The 22542-nt window shown below is 43.6% G+C and overlaps 1 protein-coding gene across 2 annotated transcripts in view; it reads right to left on the bottom strand.

Annotated features, from left to right (window-relative positions):
• Dtna (dystrobrevin alpha) overlaps positions 1-22542 on the bottom strand; it is a 358388-nt gene that overhangs the window by 14826 nt on the left and 321020 nt on the right. For both annotated transcript variants that reach the window (XM_032886201.1, XM_032886199.1), the window contains 5 exons: positions 22291-22378; positions 21705-21802; positions 16966-17079; positions 13347-13443; positions 1884-2043 (listed from right to left, as the gene is read on the bottom strand). In XM_032886201.1, coding sequence (XP_032742092.1) covers positions 1884-2043; positions 13347-13443; positions 16966-17079; positions 21705-21802; positions 22291-22378 — 557 coding nt within the window. The remainder of the gene's footprint in view (positions 1-1883; positions 2044-13346; positions 13444-16965; positions 17080-21704; positions 21803-22290; positions 22379-22542) is intronic.

Consider the following 22542-nt stretch of genomic DNA (forward strand, 5'->3'; position numbering starts at 1 on the left):
AAAAAGGAGTGTGAATGACATTTGTGAATGATGTGGGAAGCTCTTGAACGCTATCCATGTTTAGAAGGAAAGGCCCTGACGAGGAGACCCCGTTTTCCATCGCAGAAGAAAACAGCCTGCTAGCTTTGCTGGTAAAATGTGTTAGGATTTTATCCCCATACATGATGAGTGGCTGGCTTTGTTTCCACACATGGCTACTATGCTTAGACATGGCTGATGTCAAAAAACATGTTGAAAACCTGCTAGGCGAAGGATGGTTCTTATTAAAATATATGTATTTCTGCAATCGCTAGTACGAAGAAGTTGTACATCTTTCCTTCATTGGCAATTTCTCCTTCTTCTGTCTGCTGACTCCCTTCATCTGTCACTGTTTGGAGGAGTGCCTCCATATTTTTATGCTTAGCTGAAGTCATGAAATATGATTGGCACGCACACCAGAGATGGTTCCTTGGGGTACATTACTTGGTTTCTGTTTTTGTTTTTTAAGATAGTCAAATGTCTTTCTTACATCTTCACTAATATATTTGTAATGTGAAGAAAAGGTGAGTTGCAGACCCAGGTGCAATGCACAGTGTAATTTGTGTGAAGGAAAAAGAGTCCATGAGCTATAAACACACACGATACAGCTGTTTATACACAGGCAAATATTGAGAATGGCCTATGCACTGTAGTGGCCATTCTAGGAGTGAAGTGTGCCGGACTGGAAAGGCATACAAGAGGGGAATTTCTAAATATCTATAAACTGGTAGAATGATGGAAAGCAGAAGGTTTAAATCACTTGATTGGGGGGCCTCAGACAGAATCTTGAATCACCCCTGAAATGGACCTTTATGCACACCTGTGAAGAATTATCTAGATTAAAGTTAGCGTCCAAGAACGTTCATGCGGGGTGCTCTTGATTTTTAACGGACTTGGGAAACTCATCTTAATTTGGTGGGGGCCATTCCCTGGAAGGGGGATCCTGGACTGTATGAAGTAGACAATGTGAAATAATCCTAGCCTGTGTGCGTTCACTGCCTGCCTCCTGACTGTGGATGCCATGTAACCATTTGCTTCAAGCTCCTGTTGCCTTGACTTCCTGCGATTGACTGTGAGGTAAGAATGAATGCTTGATCTCTTCCACTGCCTTTGTCAAGTTTTATTTATTTAGCAATGGGAGAAGAAACAGAGACAGTGGTCCTCTGTGGAGAAGCCTGGTCACCAGCTCTGCTCTTTGTTACTGATCGTACAGCCTTAGTCTTGTAGCTCTGACTCCTGAGGCCAAGGCACAGTTCTTTAGAGCATCTCCATGAGAGATCTGTAAGATGATGACTTGTTCCATCACCTCAGAGTTAAAGAGCTGGGGTTATTCAATCTGAGTGTTGACTTTGAAGAGGATATTCGATCAGGATCTCAGGATGGACTGAAGCTATGTTTTCACAAAATACTTTAAAGGTGCTTTTGTGCCCCGAGACTTCCAAGATTTACTAAAAAGCAGGGGAGGGTAACGGAAGCTAAAAGAAGACAGAATTGGGGAAGCAAGGAAGATCACCACAGGAGCTTTCTGAAATGCACAGGCCAGGCTGTGACTCAAGGATAGGACATTTTTGCAGAGATGTCCAACCCATTCTCTGTGGGACACGCACAGCTCAGGACAGGTGTGAATGCGGCATAACTTTAACTACAAACAGAAATTATGAGGCCTATTTGTAACTGGACTGTATGGGTTTTGAGTGTAAATTTTGTAGACAATGACTATGACCCTGAGAAGCCAAAAACCTGGACACTCCTCCTGTGAATGCTCGCCCGTGGCTCTGATGACTTTCAATCGCCTACTGCTCAGTGGATCTTGGTGAACGATTTGGCAGGCACAAGCAGAACACAGTAAAGGAGAGAGCACTTACTTTGTGCAAACGCCTCTTGCACATCTCCCCCTACCCCCGTGAGGGAGTCCTGTGGGGTGTGCGTTGGTGTGGAACACGCCGATGCCGACCGGATGGGCATGGGGATCGGCCTGCTGATGGTGTGGCTGGGGGAAGAGCGTGGAGAGCCTGCCCCCTGGGTCTGCAGAAACAAGACACATCATTAATTTGCTTTCACAAGAAAGGCCCAGAGGCCTCCTCTAAAGTCTCAGGTCCCGTGTTAAAAACCGTGCTAAGAACATTCCAAAACAGGAGCAAATCTTAGGAAACCAAGGAGACTACTCTAAACTTGGCTGCAGGTGTCCTTTAATTTAGGGAGTTACCCATGCAGTCGCAGGTGTAGATTAACTTTGGGAGCTATTATACATAACCTGAAGCCTGTGTTCATCTGGAAGTCTAAGAATACTAGTGCAGCATTGTGCTACACTGTGAGATCTTTGTTCTTGCCAAGGATGCTGTGAAACAATAGTTTCAAGGCATGTATGATTCTCCTTGAAGCAAGTCCTACATAGAATAAGACACAAAGGATAAAGTTCAAATACAGACTCTGAGATTACTCAGTATAGGTATGGTACATTTGTCCCCTAATTTCCAACCTACTTGGCCTCATCTTTAGACATAATTTAGAGCAGGCCTTACAGCATTTCATATTGTCTCAAGTAATTGCATTGAGATGTGTGTTGCTAATCTCTGTTTTATGATTAAGTCAACATTGTGAACTTCGTCTGCAAATCAGTGATCTGAATGCGGAAGAAGAAGGAATCTTGGTGTCTTTCACTCTTAACTTCATTAGTACTCTACGCAGATACATGAAGACCGTACCTACTAACAAGATACCATGTGACAATTTTACATATGTACATATGCCATCATGTTCACTTCCAGGGGAACATAGCTACCTCAAGGGTCTGTCATTCATGATGAAAACATTCGAAATGCCTTCTTCTAGCCTTATAAAAGCAATTTCATTAATATGTTTATATTATTTGCTCTTCTTCCTTCCTCTGATCCTTCTTGTGCACCTCCCACCCTTGCTGTCAATCAGACGCAGCCTCTTTTGGAATGATCGCACACTGTGGTTATTGGTAATTATCCTACCATGCAGTGGCAATGCCAGAGCATCTTACTCTCGTCTAACTGCATCTGGGTATCCACCCATCCAAATTTCCCATCATTCCTTTGTTCTACTCTCCCAGTGTCTGTAACTACACTTCTACTTTCCATCTCTTAGCATCAACTTTTTATATTTCACACATAGGTGCGCTCATGTGGCCTTGTCTTTGTGTACCAGATTTTATTATCTACCTGGTGATCTTCAGTTCTACCCCTGTTGTTGTAATGTCAGGATGTCCTTTCTTTTGTGAGCTGAATCATATTCCAGCACAACACACACACACACATACACACACACACACACACACATACACACACACACACACACCCAACATACACACAAATACATACATATATCACATACACAGCATACACATACATAAGTACTACATGCATATACATATACACACAAATACACATACTGCATACACACACCACACACATACACACACACAAACACACACACACATACACACACACGCACATACACACACATACACAAACCATACATACACACACATCATACACACATACACGCACCACACACATACACACACACATACAAACACACACACACACACACACACACACACACACACATATATATCACACACATAGACACACAGGACACACATGCACGCACGCACACACACACACATATATCACATAGACACACAGGACACACATGCATGCACACACACACACACACACTCATGGCTGATGGTCACTTTCGGTCCTTTGGCTACTGGGAACAGAACTGTGATAAGCACAAAAGCGCAGAGACCTTTTCGCTACCCTGACTTCATTCCCTTAAGCTAATGCCCTCACTAGTGCGTTTGCTGAATCAGGCCAAGTCTGACTCCCTCTTTCCTACAATGGCGGCCCTAACCTACATTCCTACCAGCACTGGCTCCTTCTCTCTATGTGCTTACCCATGTTTTTAAAAATAATTATTATCCTTACTGGAAAGATGTGATATCCAACTGAGGTTTTGGTTTGCAAGAATCATGGTCTCTGATACTTGGCTACTGTTTTCTGAAACACCCTTTTCTCTAGACCTTCAAGAAAGCTGTAGTTTAGCAGAAGAGTGAGATCAGCAGGATTTATAAAGGAGTGAAAAAATGAAAGAGTAGAAAACCACCAGAACCCTTCTCTTTCTGCATTGTGATTTTTGGAGATCGCTCCTTCCTTCCTTCCTTCCTTCCTCCCTTCCTTCCTTCCTTCCTTCCTCCCTTCCTTCCTACAATGACGTCCTTGAAAACAGACTCCTGGTTTCAACAATTAGTAGAAAAGAAGAAAACCAAGCATGCGTGTAAAGCATGCAGGGTACACATGTAGCCGACCATGCACTCTAAGCCGCTCCCTCCCAACCTGTTGACTCTGGCCAGCCATGGTGAGAACTCTTCTACAGAAACATCCAGAGAGTTACTGTGCACCTGTTCACGCTCTGAGATTTGCAGCATGAGAATGCGGCTTTGGAAGGTTCTATTTAGATCTTTGCTTTGCGTTTGACTACTGGCCATTAGACATTCCCCACCTCCCAACACGCACATACACACACAACACACAGACACACACACACAGTTCCTGTAAAGTGCCATGCTGTTAGCTGTCCAGGGCTCAGCATCATACATAATTGTCAAATCTATAAAGTGAAGAAAATCCAGAAACAAAAACAAAGCAAACCAAAGCATAGCACAGACTTATGTGCTGCCACAAGGGCTGTGGATTCCAGTCTTCCGCTTGTAACAGTACCTGTTTGTAATGAATGGTCTGTCCAGGCTCAGAGAGGAGGACTTAGGTGTTGATGCTTTTGTCTGCTTTCCTCAGCCTGGTCAGAGAGGGGTCTGGGTTTTCCAGAAAACAGCAGCTCAGCCCCTCTTCCTTGAAACCTTCCGTGTCTGAGCTAACCCTGTACCTCAGATTCTCATGTTAATGATGAATAATCTCTGAGCTTTCTCCTGCCCCAAAGGTTTTATGGACATCCTGAGGTCATGACCCATGAAGTGGGTATCACCACTCTAGGTGTGCAATTGTAGGTCCCAGGGCTCTGAAAATGGAAACAGTTGCCCTGGGGAGATGGAGAACAGTAGCTGTGCTTGTGGCTGAGCCCAAGAACCCTGAACCCTGTGGGCTACAGAACTCTTGATGAATCATGGCTGGTGGAGGGTCCATCAGAGAAATCGATGTTAGTCAGGTGCCTTGGGGGCACCTAGTGCTGGACACCTCTCCTATGCACCCAGTTCCATTCAGGGCTTAAGGAGCACTCCTGGGACTTTTCTTATTTTATTACCAAAACCCTTCAGTCACAGGAGAGAATGTCTACTGGGGCCAGGAAGTGAAGCGGGACAGACGGCTCCTTTTGTCTGTCTACCATGGGTCATCAACTCAACCCTGGGAAGCCAGATCTTCTTTGTTAGAAAGCTCATACTAATAAAATGACTTCTTATTAATTCACTTTAGAGGGTATAGAGCACTTTACCACAGACTGTTGGTTTTCCTAATAGAGTACAAAAGATAATACTATATTTAAATAACAGTTTGAAATCAGTTTATGGAAAAAGCACTTTAATCCCAAAGACTTTAACCCTCTTAACATTTGCATTATTATTCCCATTAAGTAGGTGAGCACATTGAGGCTTTGAGGGGATAGGTGGCATATGGAAGGTCTTCAGGCTAGTTAGTGGCAGAGGGAAGTTCAGATTGTAAGTCTGAGGCTTTCCCACAGTTTCGCAGGGTCTCCTCAGGACATGATCATCATCACATGCTTCCGACTATAATTTATTAAATTTAGAACATTGAGGAACTAAAGGCTGAGAAGCTTCCACCATGGTCACAGCATGGTGCACCAGGCCTCATGGTAGACCAGCTAACACCTTTTCCTTGGATTGAGGAGAGGTGTGGGTTCCCAGTGTGGCAGAAGGAACACTGGGCTATCGGTCAGGTCTTATCTGCAAGTCTAAACATGGTTTAATAGACAGGCATTTCACTGTAAATTTGGCCCCAGTGAGAACTATTGATGTAGTTATGTCATGCTACTCTTCAGAAGTCAGAAAAACTCAGTCTGCATCACAGTTGCACACAGTGCTTTCAGCTAAGGGGTTGTGACTACACTCTAGAATTTAACAGGCTGTGTTAGGGCCATACCACCTAGTTCTGCTTACAGATGCTGTGCCAGGTCCTTTAGCACACAGTCCTCATGGGATTCTTACCTCTGGTGACATTTGTAGGGAGACATGTACTTTGTCTTCATCTTCCCCACACCGAGAGCCTGCCCCATGAAACACATCCCCCCCAGAGCCTGCCCTCTATAGTGCACTAGGCTCTTATTAAGAGTTTGTATGTGTGAAACATTATCAACCCCCTATCTTCCTGCTTACTACTTGTTCTTCAACGTCAACCTTTCTCTTACTCTCCTGTTTCCTGTCTCCAAAACTCCCAACGCTGCTTTTTTGTTAGAGGAAAATAACTGGCTGTGGTTACTAGTTAAAAAAAAATCTCTGACTGAATCTAAATGACAACAATGCATGACTGGCTAATAGCCATCATGCTAAAGTCTTAGTCAAATAAATATCTAATGGTTACAATTTTAAGTGGTCTGATTATGTCAAGAAGTTTGGTGGGAAATCCTGGGATTGACAAAAATCCATCTTTTCTGCAACCAGCACCTCCCAAGTCATGTTCACCCCAGAGTTCTCAAAGTAGGATACATGGTTGCTTAGTAAGCATGGCCCTGTCTTTTCTCTGGTTAGGACACTGCCCAGTTTGATACTTAGCACCTACTATAGGAAATGGCTTCTCTGGTGTTCCTTCTATCCCACTCTTAAAGGGCCAACAGGAAAGGAACAAGGAAATAAACCAAGTTTTATTTTCCCAGATTCTCTGTGGTCTGGCTATCCTGCTTTGAACTTTAGAATGAGTTTCAGCAAATTCCCGGAGAAAACCCTTCCCTGGAAATTACTCAATGATTAATGGTGGAAAGACTGAAGGGACAATGGTCCATGCAGATCAATATATGGATCCAATATTCCCAAGGAGGGTTGATTTATGGATGAGGGAAAACATATATCACAGCTGGCAACTTAGAATAGCTCTCTTCCTGGAGAATAAATGAACAATTAATTTCTACATGCATCCTCTGACTCCACTGTATCTGCCATCACATCAATTTTTAAAAAGCCTGGTGAGACTCAGACATTTTCCATTTTTTACAGGAAGTATTTTGGTTTCTACCCAGCTCTGGGGACAAAGGATGCTTTCAGGAAAAGGGCAAATGTGTACGTGCTGAGTGAACCCACTCTGGAGAGGTGGGAAATATTTGTTACCCATCCTCCTACTACACGCATGAAGTCTGCCTCTAAGGAAGTCTGGCTGAAGGTGCGTCTTGCAATCTGGCCCTGACAGCTGTACCTCAAGCCTGGGAATATGAGGCTGCACAGAGTCACCAATTGCTACCATTACCACCACCACCACCACCACCACCACCACCACCACCACCACCACCACCACCACCACCACCACCACCACCACCATCACCATCATGACTTTGATGACTGGAATTCTTAAAGGAGTGCTGCATACAAAATGGAATAGGAGACAGAGGATGTGGTTGACTCTGACTGGTCAGGAAGGGTGCATGGCTTGAGTGGGCAGGAAATATGACAGTATGGAGAGGAGAGAGGAGCGTCTGAGTTTTGAAAAAGCTTGAGCAAGACTTGAGACCTGTGATGACATCAGAGACATGGCAGAGAGGCCGTTGGGGCTGAAGCCAGTACCAAGTTCCATGAGAAAAAAATGAGAAAGCTAAAAGGAGGGGACAGGCTTGGGGGCTTTCAGTGTAGATGGCATCCGGAATTAAAGGCTGTGTCTACTGGTTTTGAACAGAGAATCGTTTTTTTACTCTCCCAGCCATAACTTGCTCATTGTGGCCTCAACACATTCTATATTGCATTTGAATGGGAGCAAAAGGTGAGATTTTGAATGATGCTAGACTCCGCTCCCAAATAAATAGGGACCAGTTTGGTTCCAAGGTTTAAGATTTTAAATTAATCCCTGTTGCAAACTCAGAGAAAGATTCCTGATTTTGATTCCTGACTGTGAAGTACACCAATTGCCTCTTTTATGCAATGTCTATGTTAAGCCTCCAGGAAAGATCTGGGCTGTGTTGACAGGCCATTGACACTCTCAGCCATTTACTCCGCCATCTTTTAAAAATGTACTCAGGAACGTGTTGACAGTAAACACTGTAGACATTAGTATATCTAGGGACATATTTGATGTCAACAGAAGCAAATCATCATGCTGGATGTTTTTGTAACTTCTAAAGCATAAGAATTGGTTTTTGACTATTGAAAGCAATTATAAGAGATCTAGACAAACTGAAGGCCATGTTCATATTTCTTTCCCAGACTGAGACTCTAATAGTTGACTGAGAGGGGAAAAAAAGAAGCACATGTATGTGTTCCATAATTTGAAAAGTTTATATGAGACTGTACACAAATGTCTACAGATATTTGATATCCAGATAGAATTTTCACAGTGTTTTCATTATCTACTATCCTCCCAAATACCCACAGTAACCTTGTGAGGCGTACACTACCAGAGTGTTCGAAACGAATGGTCAGCCATTAGTTTATTCTCCGTATGTTAAAGGTGTGACCTAGAGTAGGAGCCTCTGTGACTCAGGCCCAGCTGGTGTAACACTGCAACGGAAATTACTAAGGCTTTATTTCGCTAACTCAAATTTAAGACACTTGGTTTCGGACCTATCCCTAACAATTGGGACTGGGAATATACCAGAAACTCTAGAACACATCGTTACCGCAACTACAGCCCAGCTGCTTTCGCTCTCAAGGTATTTTTTTTTACGAGTGTTCACTTTATAGCTCCTTCAATAAATCTTAAGGGTACACAAGGAAGAAAGAGGGTAGGATAACTTTGATTCAAGTTTTGTAAAAAACACAATTTATTGCTTGTGAGACCATAATCATATTATATTACAGGCACTAATTTTTAAAATTCATGTTCTCTCCTCAAGGGGGATAATTTCATGCATTACCTATAACAAGAAACAGTATATGTAGGGATTGTAGATTCCAGCATAATAAAACACTACATTGAACCACACAGATTTATGATAAAGCAAGTAGAGGTTATTAAATCAAGCATGATTTGTGGTAGGGGTATTTTGAGTTTGACTTTTACAAAGAGAATTTTCCCGAAGGGGAAAGGCTCATAAAACAGAATTTAGAAGTAGATGCCAGTCTAAGACCTCTAAATTCTCTCCTTAGATCATGTTCAACCATGAGAAAGAGATTTGGAAGGAATTTGCTCATTTTCTCATAGAACTATCTCAGTGGGGCTGCATTTGATGGGGTTCTGTCTTTAGTTTTGACTAAAGATCAGCATAAGCCATGGCCACTTGCAATCTATGACTGCATTTTTCTATTACATTATTCAATACTTTTCTATAAAGCTCTGAATGAAGGCTTGCTTTGGTACCTAATGCGGGGCTATTCTGAGCTTCCTCGCACTGGTCTTTCTAGGCTGACAAAACCCTGGATTGTATTTCCCTCTTTTGTCTTCTTGTTAAGGGTTCAGAAGACCCTTGTCCCCTTAGGGGATACAGTCCCATTTTCTCTTCCTCAGTTCCACGTTCTTCATTTCAGTTTTATGGAGCTGCTGTTTATAGGCTGTGGTGTAAGTGCCCTCCACCTCAGGTCAGTTTAAAGAGAAGCTTGAGTAGAAACCGAGTGAATGGATGTGTAACCTACATTTGGGTCTCTGACAGATGGCCCCTCTCCATGCTACAGTCCCTACTGCTGTGACCCTTCAACATGCAGAGGCTGGGAGGGGCTGCACAGGAAAAGGATAGAAGGGAAGGGGATAAAGGTCAAAGTTCAACCTGAAGGGCACTCCCACAGCCTGGCTCTGTGAATCCACAGACGCCTTCCACAACATATTACTTGGGAAATGGAAGGAAGGGGTCCCCAGGGAAATGAATTTTAAGGCAAGAAAATTGCTCTCTCTGCCCAGAGGGAGGAGGAAGCTTAGATTAGAGCAGCATTTTCTGTTTCTATACACATGCAAAATAAGAGGTGGGGCAAAGCCTGTTTACAAAGAGATATCAAGGGTTAGGCATGTGCTCTGCCATGATCTAAGTCCAGCGGCCACACCCCCGGGATGCAGGGATGGACAACGATAAAGGCTACAAAAACAGTGCATCTTTAAGACAAGGGAGTCATCCCTGGTGGAAATTTGGCGTCAGTCAGTTCAGTAATTTTTTCATAATATACAAAAAAATGTCGCACATCGTCTTTATTTTCTGAGTTACATATTGGTTTAACATGTTTCTTTTCTTTCTTCCTTTTTTTTTTTTTTTAACAGACCTTGGGAATGAAGAGTTAAAAAGTTTCCAGTGTTTTGCAAACATTCTCTGTTACACACTAACACACAGAATGGAGAATAGAAAAAAGCATACAGAAGAATTAACAGAACTGTTGAGATAGGACAGATTCAAGTTTCTAATTCACCATGGATATCATGTGAAATATTTAAATAATGGAACTGGGAAATACCATCATACATCAAGTTTCTAATTCATCATGGGTATCATGTGAAATCTTTGAATAATGAAACTGGGAAACATCATCATACATTTTGGTACATGCACAGGGTGTGGAAGCTGCTTTTCTTTTGCTCTAGTTTGGTTTTATTTCTCTCGGTGTGCTGCTGCTTCTGCTCACTTCTGAACCTGACTACAAGGTCACACACAGGGCTTCAGGGTATGACACAGCCCAGTGGTCATGATGCCCCTATGTCCAGAAAAGTAGGTATGAACAGGACCCATAAAAACACAGAGCAGAAAGGTCCTCGGGAAGAATGGAAGAAAGTTAGCTATTCTTCATAGGATCTTGTTAACGAACAGCTTTGGAGGAAACTAAGGAGGTGTGAGGTGGGCAGTCCACTATCAAGCACAGTCTTACAGGACTGAACACATCTTTGAGCACAGGGTGGGCGGCATAGCTTATGTTATGTGATGGCAAGGGATTTATTACCCAATCCTTACGAGAAGAGTTTCTATGCCTTTTCAGAGAAGTGGAAGTGGAACCGAATGTTCACAGTGCGGAGGTTTGCTCTTGTGGGCTGCAGCTTGGATGACAACAGTGACCTTTGGGAGCTCTAATGAATGACCGTCTATCAAAAGAATGGTCCTGACAATGCCATCAAAGAGCACAACATGGATTTGAAACGTGACACCCTTGAGGATACGAATGAAACCTTCCCAAGGAATCACAAGGTGTTCTCCCTTCTAAACACAAAACAGGTCTTGGTTTGTTGCCAACAGTACTGACAGTTGTAACAGAATGCTCAACTTTATAATCCCAATTCAAGCACTACATCGAAATGGAAGCAAATTAGTATGATATTTTTTTTCTTTCCAAACTGAAGCAGGAACATACATTAGAGGCCAAAGCAATGAGAAGGTCAGCAGGACAGCAGCCCTCCACTGTTAGTTAAGACCTGCAGTAGGGGACATAACTTACTCCCTGCTTCAATTCTTCTTCCTACAGAAAGATCGAATCAATAACAATTAGATTACCCAGGGTTCCAACCAGAACACGTACACAGTGAAGGAAGAGACAGGAGGCATTCACATGGCTTCGGACACGTCTCCTGGCCTCTGCCAAGCCTTCACTTCAGTTCCAAGCCTATTCAGGTATTTGAGACAACAGACCCATTCCTTTCCTTGGTGTGTCTGAGCTCTTTGTCCTTCCTAGCTTTAGTATGTCTTGGTACAAAGTCTGTGTTTAGTTGGGCAGGCCTAATCCCATGGCGGCTGCTGGCCAGTAGATTCCTGTGTCATCGCTATTGTGGAAGAACCATAGGAACAGCAGCAGAGACACTTTCCAAATTTTCATGCCATTCTGGGAAGGGCAAGATGGGCTCAGATCTTTTTATCTGACGTATTTCCAAAGGGAAGTAGAAAAGAGATTTTCTGTTGCGTCAAATGAGGCAATAGGCTAGAAACAGCAGCAGTCACCAATGATCCAGTCTTATCACGGTACCAGCCAACCCAGTCCCCAGTTCTACACTCCGTGTGTCGAACACACCGGAAAGTAAACTTTGTTGAGTGACAACAAATCGTTTCCTAAATGGATTATTAAAGACAGGACTGATGGCCAAAAATGTTGGCAGAGCTATGGGGAGGAGGGAGGGAGGGAGGGGAGGGAGGGAGGGAGGAGAGAGAGAGAGAGAGAGAGAGAGAGAGAGAGAGAGAGAGAGAGAGAGAGAGAGAGAATGTTGCAAGTACAGTATCTGGAGCAGAAGGCCTCACAACATTGTTTTAAAAAAGAGCTTAAAGAAAGAAAGAGAAAGGAAGCCAGGAAGGGAGTAGGAAAAGAAAGAGAAGGAGAAAGTAAAGAAAACAGAAAGGGCCACAGAGAAACCACAAATGACTGGTGTGGGGGAGGGGAAGGAGATGCAGGGGCTGAAAACCAGTCTCAAATTCCTGTCTCATAGTGAATGCATAGGGACATTTCCTCCATGGGTATCCTATCAGAAGTCCTAGTTGCTGCGTTTGGCACATGAGTTCCTGTTTATTTTGGTTCCTACTTGTTGCCCTCAGGCCAGAAGAACACGGAGCATGACACTGCTACTAGATGGAGTGGCCGTGTGTCCATCTGTCGCTGACTTGGAAAGTAATTCAGTGTATACTCATTAAAGGATATTGCTACTTTTGATGGAAAAACATTGCCCATTTAATACTTTTCTCTTAGGAGAAAGAGGAAATATCCCATTTACAATCTGCACTTGAGACCCATGGAAGTCATGTGACTTGTTGGAGCCACATGAATGCAATAAAATATTTTCTATTGTTTGCTAAGACTCGTCAGTCACTATTTCTTTTTTTTTTTTTTTTTTTTTTTGTTCTGGAGTTAGACATCAGGTCTCTGTTTGAGCTAAATCTCATCAAAATTGTTAAAACTGATCAAAAGCAATAATAAACGAATCTAGTTTTATAATTTTCAAGGACATAAAGAGACTGAAATATAAGCAAAGAACTTGCCCTATGGTCCTTGGCAGCCCAGTTTAGAAAGTGGGTGAGAATGCTGACTGACGTCACTACTTCACGGGCCTAAGAAACAGTCCCATATTTGAGTTTGTGACATTTTGGGAGAAAATCACATATGGTAATTGGAAAAGCCATTGCAAACTACATGCCAACAATCTAGAAGGTCAGGAACAATCTAGAAGGTCAGGAACAATCTAGAAGGTCAGGAACAATCTAGAAGGTCAGGAACAATCTAGAAGGTCAGGAACGCTGCTTACCTTCAAGAGCTTCATGAGACCTTCCAACTGGACCATCAGCTCTCTCCGGCTCTCCTGGAGAGCGGACATCCTCTGTTCTAGCTCGTCCTTGCGCTGTCTAAGAAAACAGTCAACACCATCAGAGAATCATTCAAGTCAGGCTACTTCTGTTCCTTGATTTTCTGGGTGTGCAGTCTAGGGCTGTCTCTAAGAGGGCATGTCTATACTTTGACACCAGGTAGATAACTGTCTTCAAGTGGGTAAACGATCGTAATACGAGGGGCACTGCCATTTTAGAGAGGTCACACTACATTTAAGCAGAACAGAAATCCCTTTTGGCATTTCCACACTTTGTTTATGGTCTGGCCAGCTTTGGTCTGTACACTTGGCTTTAGAAATCAAACAAAAACACAAAAATTACTGAAAAGGGCCAGCCCTACGAATCTTCAAAACCCAAAGCAATTACTATAAATTCACACTAGGTTTTCCATGGCCTGTGGAAATCTGACATAGGGAAGCAATTTAACATCTGTTCTAGCCTGTGTGCAATTGGTACCCTTCTGAGGAGAGAGAGTCATGGCCATACTGGTGGTAACCAATCTGAAGTATTTGGTTTGGGCTTAGTTTCCCAGAGCAAATCCAGGATAGCTAAGTTCCCACATGCATGCTCTCTAACTGAAAACGATGAATAAAGCTTGTGTTTGTTTTACAGAATTTCTATTAAACTGTCAGCAGAATGGAGACCAATCTGCACTCTGTCACTTCTGTTGACATTGAGAGGCACGAGAGGGGAAAGAAATGAAACAGCAGGAAAAGGAGTGTTGGCTAGGCCGAGAGGTACAGGCCTGGACTCTCAGCTACCTGGGAGGTTGAGACAGGAGATTACAAACTCAAGGCTGCTTGGCTATCCTGTGGGTCCAAGGATAACCTGGGCAAGTGAGTGAGAGCCTGTCTCAAGGTAAGAATTAAAGAGGACCTTGGGTTTAGTGGCAAGGCGCTTGCCTAGTGAACTCAAGGATTTATTTAAATCTGGGTTCAGTATATCTGTGGGATCTCTGAATTCTGGAAATGCTTAACACAGAGCAAGGAGGGGCATCTGACATATGTGGCATTTGGCACAAATGAGAGGACAGCTTTTCCTGCAGGAAAGAGAATTATACAGACTACAGAGGCAGACAGACAGTAAGCCACTGGGTACCAGCTGACAAGGAGTGCCAATAGCAAAGAAGTTAGTGGTGATTTTGATTCCTTAGGAAGAAGGCTTGTGCTCAGCAGAGGTCATGGAATGTCCAAATCTGGGACACAGGAGGGTGGTGAGAACTGTCCCTGTCCCATGTTGGCTCCATAAGGGATGGGGAAATACTCGGAACAACCCTCTTAGTGACTCACTCACCGTCCCCTGGCCTATCCTCTACCTGGAACAGAACAGTAAAAGCTGTACAGGAGAACCATCAACAATGTGTATGGGAATCCCTCTCTCTCTCTCTCTCTCTCTCTCTCTCTCTCTCTCTCTCTCTCTCTCTCTCTCATCCCTCCTGCAAGACCTTGACCAGTAGAAGAAACATGGTGTCTCAGGCAGACACAAGGTGCTGCTCTGATCCTGACAGACCAGATGACCATTCAGTCCCCATGTTGGCATATTCAGTTTTGTGACTTTGAACATTAGGTCTAACTGTGAACTTTAAACGGTGGAGGCTCTTCATGATGCAATCTGGAAAAAGACCCTTGAACAGTCATTCGCTTTTAAAGCACTGGATGAAGATTATAAAAATTGCCATTAGCATTCTCGTCTACTCACTTCCTCCCTTCTAGGAAATAGTGTGGTTGGGTGTGCATGGACTTGTAGTGCCTCACTGGAGACAGAAGAGAAACCATAGGGCATCTGGGAGAAATCCTTTGGAAGAATTTCTGTTTCTGTTATGTACTATGCTATTAATAACTATATTAAATCATTATTGATTATTATTCAAAAGTGTAAGGCAGTCACTCTACTTTTAGCAGCATCTGAAAGTTCTGTTCATCTGCTTTACAGTCAAGCCTTTGATGTGTCTGCTCTAGGCTTAGGTATGGGAGAGGCAGGGCCTGTGGCCTGGGCCAGGTAGGTTTCAAGGCTCCTCTGGTCTTCATGTGTCTGAGGAGCCGAGAAAGATCCACGAAGGCACACAATATGGACTTTATCACAAGGGCAGGAGGAACCTAGTGAGTTTACTCTCTGGAGGAAGACAAGAGCCTTTATTCTGATGAATTTCTGTGAAGAAGCACTTATAGGACTATAGCTCACAGGACTATAGGAGCACAGGGAACCAACTCCGTACATAAGTCAAAGGATGAGAACATGTACTTCTCCACAGTTAAAGCTTCCTTGTAAAACATTAGTACAGTCCTCTCTGAGGGAATTTACTTCTCTGTTGCTTGCTCCATAATACACCTGAATCCTTGTCACATCCAAGACATGGTGATTAGTCAGTTTCATGTCAGGGACCCACAATAATATCTACATTGTGCATCCCAGAAGTAGTGGGGACAACTGCAGCCCTCATCCAAGGCAGATGACTTTAGTTTTCTTCCTGAGAAGGCAGTGATACCCAAGAGAGTAGTCATGACCTTTCCTAGTCCCTTCCAACCCAGTTATCCTAAAGTGACAGACTAGACAAGACTAGGTCTCCCATTAACGAAAGAACACAGTGGTGCGACTTCTACTTTAAATATGGCACAGGGGATCAAACCCCAGCCCTCACATGTGCTATGTAAGGTTTTACCAATGAGCTAGCTATGACACTTTAAGAATTTTTTGGATGTCCAATTATGTTACCTAGGCTAGTCTTGAACTCATGATTTCTTGTCTCAGCGTCTTTATTGCCTGGAATTCTACACTTGTACCACAGAGCATAACTCTCGAAGACATGATTTAGAGAAAAATCAGATTCTGTTTTGTGAGCTATATATAAATCTTCCAATTTAGCAACCCCTGATGTTTATGTAGCTGCTTATGTGTTTGGTTTTAACAAAGCACCCATTTTGATAGTGTAAATAACTAAAAGCAGCCAAGTGAAACTTTTTTTCCTACCAAAGATATTTTGCTTTGGATCTAAGGAACATTTTGTCTTTTTCTCAGTGTCTGGTAAAAATTACAGTCTCTCAAAATTGCCCAAATGTCAGTGATGAAGTGCGCCTTATTGAAAAACAAAGATGAGTGGCTACGGTGCTGGGTGAGGACCGTGTGCTGGCCAGCTGCTGCCAGACTGTGTTAAAGAGCTCAAAACTGGGGCTGGGGGATGGCTCAGCACAGCCAACACTTGTCACTCGAGCATGAGAGCCAGATTTCATATCCCCAAACCTTACACAAACGTCAGATAAGCACAGGGCTCCCCTTATAATCTCAGTACTCTTCAGGCAGAGGTAGGGGATCCTTGGAGCAAGCTGGCTAGGCACACTAGCTGCAGCAGGGAGCCTGGCTGAGTGAGGGATGCTGGGAGTGATGGAAGACGACAGCTCACTTCAGGCTCCTACATGTACGCCCATACACATGTGCACATGCGCACCTGCATACAGGCCCTCCCACGAGACACACCTCAAAACACAAACGGAAACAGATCCCAAACATTTATGTTCTCCAGGTAAATTCGGGTCCTTCTCTTACCTGAGGAGCCGGAGTTCTGCCAGCAAGGTCGGGTTCTGCTGCGCCTTCTCGGGTGTGGGCTGAGAAGCTTGCTCATGCTCTACCCGAAGTCTCTGGATCTCTTGTAAGATTTCTCTTGGGAGAGAGGGAAGGTAAGAGTCAGAGTCAATGGCCTCTCAAGACACTGAGATACGAACACACCAGGCCAGCAGAACAGAGAGAAGCGGGTTGTCATGTGTTTAAGGGCACAGCTGACTTTCATCGGCTGCGCATGCCCTGTGGCCATGCAGTTTTGGCTGTCACTGGCGGGAGGGTGAAAGGAAGGCTCCTTGTCTAGCATCCAAACCATGCGGTCTGTGCAGTGCGCTGCTGTGTGTTTTCCCTAGGACCTAGCCTCTCTCCAGTAAGTTATGTGTCGCCGTGGTAACACGTCCAATATTGGTGAGGGCACTGATTGGTATCTCCTCTTATTTATGGTCACACTCTGACACCAACGAAGATCCATCAATACCTAATTAGAGGTACTTGAAGAGAGGAAAATGTGTAAATGAGGCGGTTGACAAAAACACATATCCTTACTCTCTTACTGAGAGAAAGCTTTCTTGCTGGAATCATCAGACGAATCATAATTTTTAATGTTTTTCAACTTTGCGTCTTCAGCTTTAGCCATGACGGCAAGTATAAGGGAGCCTTATAAAGAAAGCCTCTTGAAAAGACTTATTCTAATTGATCCTGTGACATAGAGTGCTATTGGTGGAGCCTCGGCCAGGCCATGGGATGTCAGTCTGTTACTGATGCCGGTCTACCCTGCACATGGAGGAGCATGAGGGCGGCCATCAGTGGTGTGCAACCGTGCAAGGTGAATTATCTGTAAGCAGATGCGGAGCCATTAGCTAGGATTATTAGTTATATGCTCTTGGGGGATGTGGACGTGTCAGGTTTCTACTTAACAGAGTGCCCGAGGACCAGGAAGAGAGCATGGGACACTGAGGGAGGAGAGAGCGCTTGATGAACAAGCTGAGGGGTGGGGTGGCTTTCTGGGTCCCAAACATTTAAACTGACACACAATTGTCCATTTTATAGAGTAATACAGCAATACAAAACACGTGTTCAATGAATAATAATTAAATTAGGCTAATGTACATTCTTTTTAGAGGCAGTATTAGACCTCTCTAGTTAGGGAATGGGATACCAAGATATAGACAGCAAAGACCAAGCTGGAATATTCTATAACACAACAGGGTGGTTATGGCTTTGAATAACTATTTGAGACTCAGGAGACCTGGGTATGGTAAAACGTTTGAACTATATCAGTGCTTTTAACCACTTTTTGCTTTTCCCCTTGTGCTCTGGGGTAGAAACTTTCTTTAAAGGGCTATCTCATGGAAACTCATCTTCCATATAAAGAGAAGAGGGAGTCATTGAGGTTATAGAGAGTCCACAGGCTCTGTTACCTTGTTTCCCCCTTCTGACACTGTCCAGGGTTCCTAGGCTCCAGAGACCTGAGTGAGAGTGCCTGAGAGCGTGTGCAGGACTGGGTCCTAGTTAGGGCTGCTGGTTTAAGAGGGTTGAGTTCAGGATGGATGGGGCATCCTCTGGGATGGGGCAGGGAACTCTAGGAATCATTCATGCTCAAGGGCAGGACAAAGTTCTCCCCTCCTCTCCCCTCCCCTCTTCTTAACTCTCTTTTCCTTTCCTCTTTCTCTTCTCCTTCTCTCCCCTCCCCTTCTCTCTCCCCCTACCGGCAGTCCTATCCCCTCTTTTTCTCTCCTCCTGTTCCTTTCCTGTCCCCTCCCCCAGGTCTACAAGCATGTGCTTAGCAGTGCACAATACAAAACCATGCAGACACAAACAGTAAGATGGTGTCATGGCACAGCCCATGTAATTAAAACATTCCTGGCACTTCCCGCTGATTGTAAAACCAGACAAGCCCCCAGATAAAGGCAGATTTAACTGGGGAGGCAGAGGATTGGGCCGCAAACAGAAGTGTTCTGGAGGGGTGAAAAGGCAGGCAAGGGGAGCAGCCTAGAGGAAATACTTATGGGTCAGGAGATACAGACTTTGTTCCCCTCTGTCTGTAAAGGGCACAGCAGGGAGCCTGCCACGAGTAGGACTCAGGGCAGGTCTGACCCGTCCTCCTGATGCTGCACAGAGCTCAGTCTTGATCTTGATTCTACTCTGAGTTCTCACTCCCAACCACTCACTTTCCTCTTTGTCTCAGACACATAGGAGGAAGAAGCAAGAGAGTAAACGAAAAGGGGTCCTTTAGTGAAGCCTGGTGTGTTAACATTGTCATTGGGAAATCTGGAGTCCACAGTGGAAAGTAAAGAGGAGGGCAAACCTCTCTGTTGGAACTTCTAGAAAATTCCAATAATAGTTATTGTCTACCCATCTGCAATGGCGATTTTATGCTATTTCTAGCATATTCACTATGGACGTATTCATGTGGACGTAATTCATCATGGACTTATCGCTTCTCACCAGCCCTGTGAAGATGCTATCTGTATGTTTAATTAGTTGATTGCTCTATCAGAAACATGACGACATTTTAAAACATGTCCCACTGCAGCTCTTCACTACAATATAAATTTCATTGGTTTGGCCTTATGGACAGTTATCAATATCGATAATTCTATTTTTACCTTTCATCTCAGTCCCTTGGATTTACTCTGGGAAGTCATCACCTTTCTACAAGATCATTTGTGTTTTTACCTGTCTTCCAGGACCAAATTTCACTATCTTGACATGTCCAGCAAACACCTTGTTTTCTACACAACATTTATCCCAACCCCCTCTACCTGGACTACAGAGATTATTCAAAGAAACCTGTCGTGGGGGGAAAGGGGGCAGGAGACATTACTTTTTAATATTAATTGTATGACATATAGTAGCAGTCATTGTGCCCACTTTAAAGGATTATTGAAGACGCTATGGAGGAAGGCAGTGTACATGTTCTATAAAGAACATCTCAAAGCCAAGCCCAGTCTTCTGGCTTTGGTCATCCAATCACGGCTTCGGACTCTCTTTCAGACGGTGGCTCCTTCCTTGTTAGCAGCCACGCTGTGCCTTCAGAGAGGGACTAAGAGATGGAGAAGGGAAGCACGTCTGGTGGCATTCGTTGGAAGCTCGGAATGAAAGAAAGGACTGTGTGACAAAGCTCTTCTCTGATGGTGGCTTCAACTTGACCATTGTCTAACCAGCCACGGGCCTCCCAATTCCAGGAAAGGTAACTGTGTCCCCACCTTCCTCTCCTTTCTTCTTAGCTCCGTCACTGATTGTTCAAAGTAACTCACTTGTGGGCATCCTGACATTTATTAATTCTAGGCTAGCTCATTTTGAATAACCTTTCATATTATATATTATAAGCTTACTTTGTTACCGAACAGAAAATAAACTCTCTGGAATTTCAGGTTTTGTATTCGTTAAGATTTCTAAATGAACTGACATTTATCAAGACTTTTAAAGAAAGCACTTTTTCTTTTTCTTTCTTTCCACTTGCTTTCTGCCGTTCAAATTGATGTAAAATTTCAAGACAATACTGAACAAGGCCTCCCCACCCCTGTTTCCCATTTCCTATCCCCGTCAGCACCCACATATCCATCCTGGGAACCTGAGGGTCCAAGGAGCTCTTTCACACTGTTGGCTTCGAACCCTCAGCTGACTGGACTGCCCATGCGGGTTCTTCACACTTCCTGTTCCCAGTCAGCTACCCACTGTGTTCCCTGCGTCTGCTATTCTCTGCTAATACCCATACATCACTCTTGCATGGGTTTTTAAGTGTCTTTGCTCATTTGAAAAAAGTACATTTATCAATTCTAGGCAATTATTTTCACACAGTATTTGTAACAAGTGTTACATGAACCAGAATAGCAATTTATAAACTGGTGACTATCCTCAACAAATTCTGACTTCCATAACCACCTGCCCCCTTGCTCAATTCATTATATTGCCTCTTCTTTCTTCCTCTTTAATTCTTGCTTCCTATCACATGGTAAATTAGAGAGAGATTGCCTTGTGAGAGGGATCTCCTTGGTGAGTACGGAGTAGTTTCAAAGTCATGATGTTGTAGTTCCTATGTGCTATGTCCACTCTGACTTGCAGTTTCCTGATGATGACAGCCAGGTCTGGGGCAATTTAGTCAAAAGAGTGTTTATGTATATGAAATGGGCTATACCTCTTAGTTTTTATCTGTAGGTTCTTAGATAATGTTTTGATCTTTATCTAAAAAATTTTAGGCTAAGCTCTATAGGCATGAAATAATGACCAGTTAGCCCCCTTATCACTACAGCATAAATTATGAATGGGATGAAGTATTAAAACATTTTATGCTGTTCCAAGGAATATACAATGTATAAGTTTTTCCCACAATGAGCTTTCTCAGAATTTAGTTTGAGCTCTGCCTCAGGTTCTTCTTATTTTTTTTTCATTCAAACACATTTACTCAGCACCCATGATTTTAGGCCTACTCCTGGGCCTGTGCGGGTTTTTGCCATGATCTCTGTTCTCAGAGAACTCCCATTTCATTCAGAGAAGGTGGAGTTAAAATAAGGAATAGAGGCTTAAGTAAGATTACTTTAGACATCGAGGACACACACACACACACACACACACACACACACACACACACACACACACACACACACACACACACACACACACACTCTTTTATAATGAAGCTCCAGAGGTCATCTTTACAAACTGGGGTATCCTCCCTTAGACAGGCATATGCCAGACTTATGGCCCACGTCCCCAAGCCCTACCTGTTCTTGTTCTCTAGCTCTGCGATCAGCTGCCTTTGCTGTTTATTTGCATCGATGGTGAAGGAGATGTCAGGGGCGCTCCTCTGCTGCGTGGGCTGCTGTAAAACATGGAGTTGACATTGCTTAATATTTGGAATGTGAACTCACATGTGAGATGGGCATCATGGGATATGCAGACAAGGGAGAAGAGACTATTCCACGGGGGGGGGGCAAGAACAGAAAATTAAATTGCTATTCTAAGAGCAAGCTATTCTACAGATCTCAAATATACCTACACAATGGAAGCCAAACACCCCATTTCTCAGGTTCTCTGATACAGAAATGAGATTGGGTAAAGGAAAGTATGTGGGGCTTCAGTTGGGAATATCACACTAGTGTAGAGCCTTTGTTCTTCTGTCTACCATATTTTTAAAGCTGGGCATACATTACCAAGATACCATAATCATAGTACCAAAGACACCAACAATTAAAAAACCCCACCAATTTTCTTATTAATTAGCACCAGGCATAATGATCACAATGGACTAGGGCCATTTGAAGTTAAGGATCCCGGAGGCCAATAAGTGCATCCTTTTGTTCTACTTACAGATGAGGAGGATTCTGCCGCCAGTCGCGCGGCGTACCTGGCGATCAGCCTGTGTTCTTCATCAAGCCGGTTTGAACTCTCAAGCATACTGTAGAAAAAAAGGCAAACAGGATTCTGTCAGGGCACCGAGAGAGACTGATGTTTTCCTATCACCATTAGGGGCTTTGGGCTTTTCGATGCCAAATATTTCTAAGCTCTTCAAATGTCTCTTAGATTAATGATCTTCAACTTGGGTTCGTGACAGGATCTGAA

Source organism: Rattus rattus, chromosome 15 (assembly GCF_011064425.1).
Source record: "Rattus rattus isolate New Zealand chromosome 15, Rrattus_CSIRO_v1, whole genome shotgun sequence".
Classification (NCBI taxonomy): Eukaryota; Metazoa; Chordata; class Mammalia; order Rodentia; family Muridae; genus Rattus; species Rattus rattus.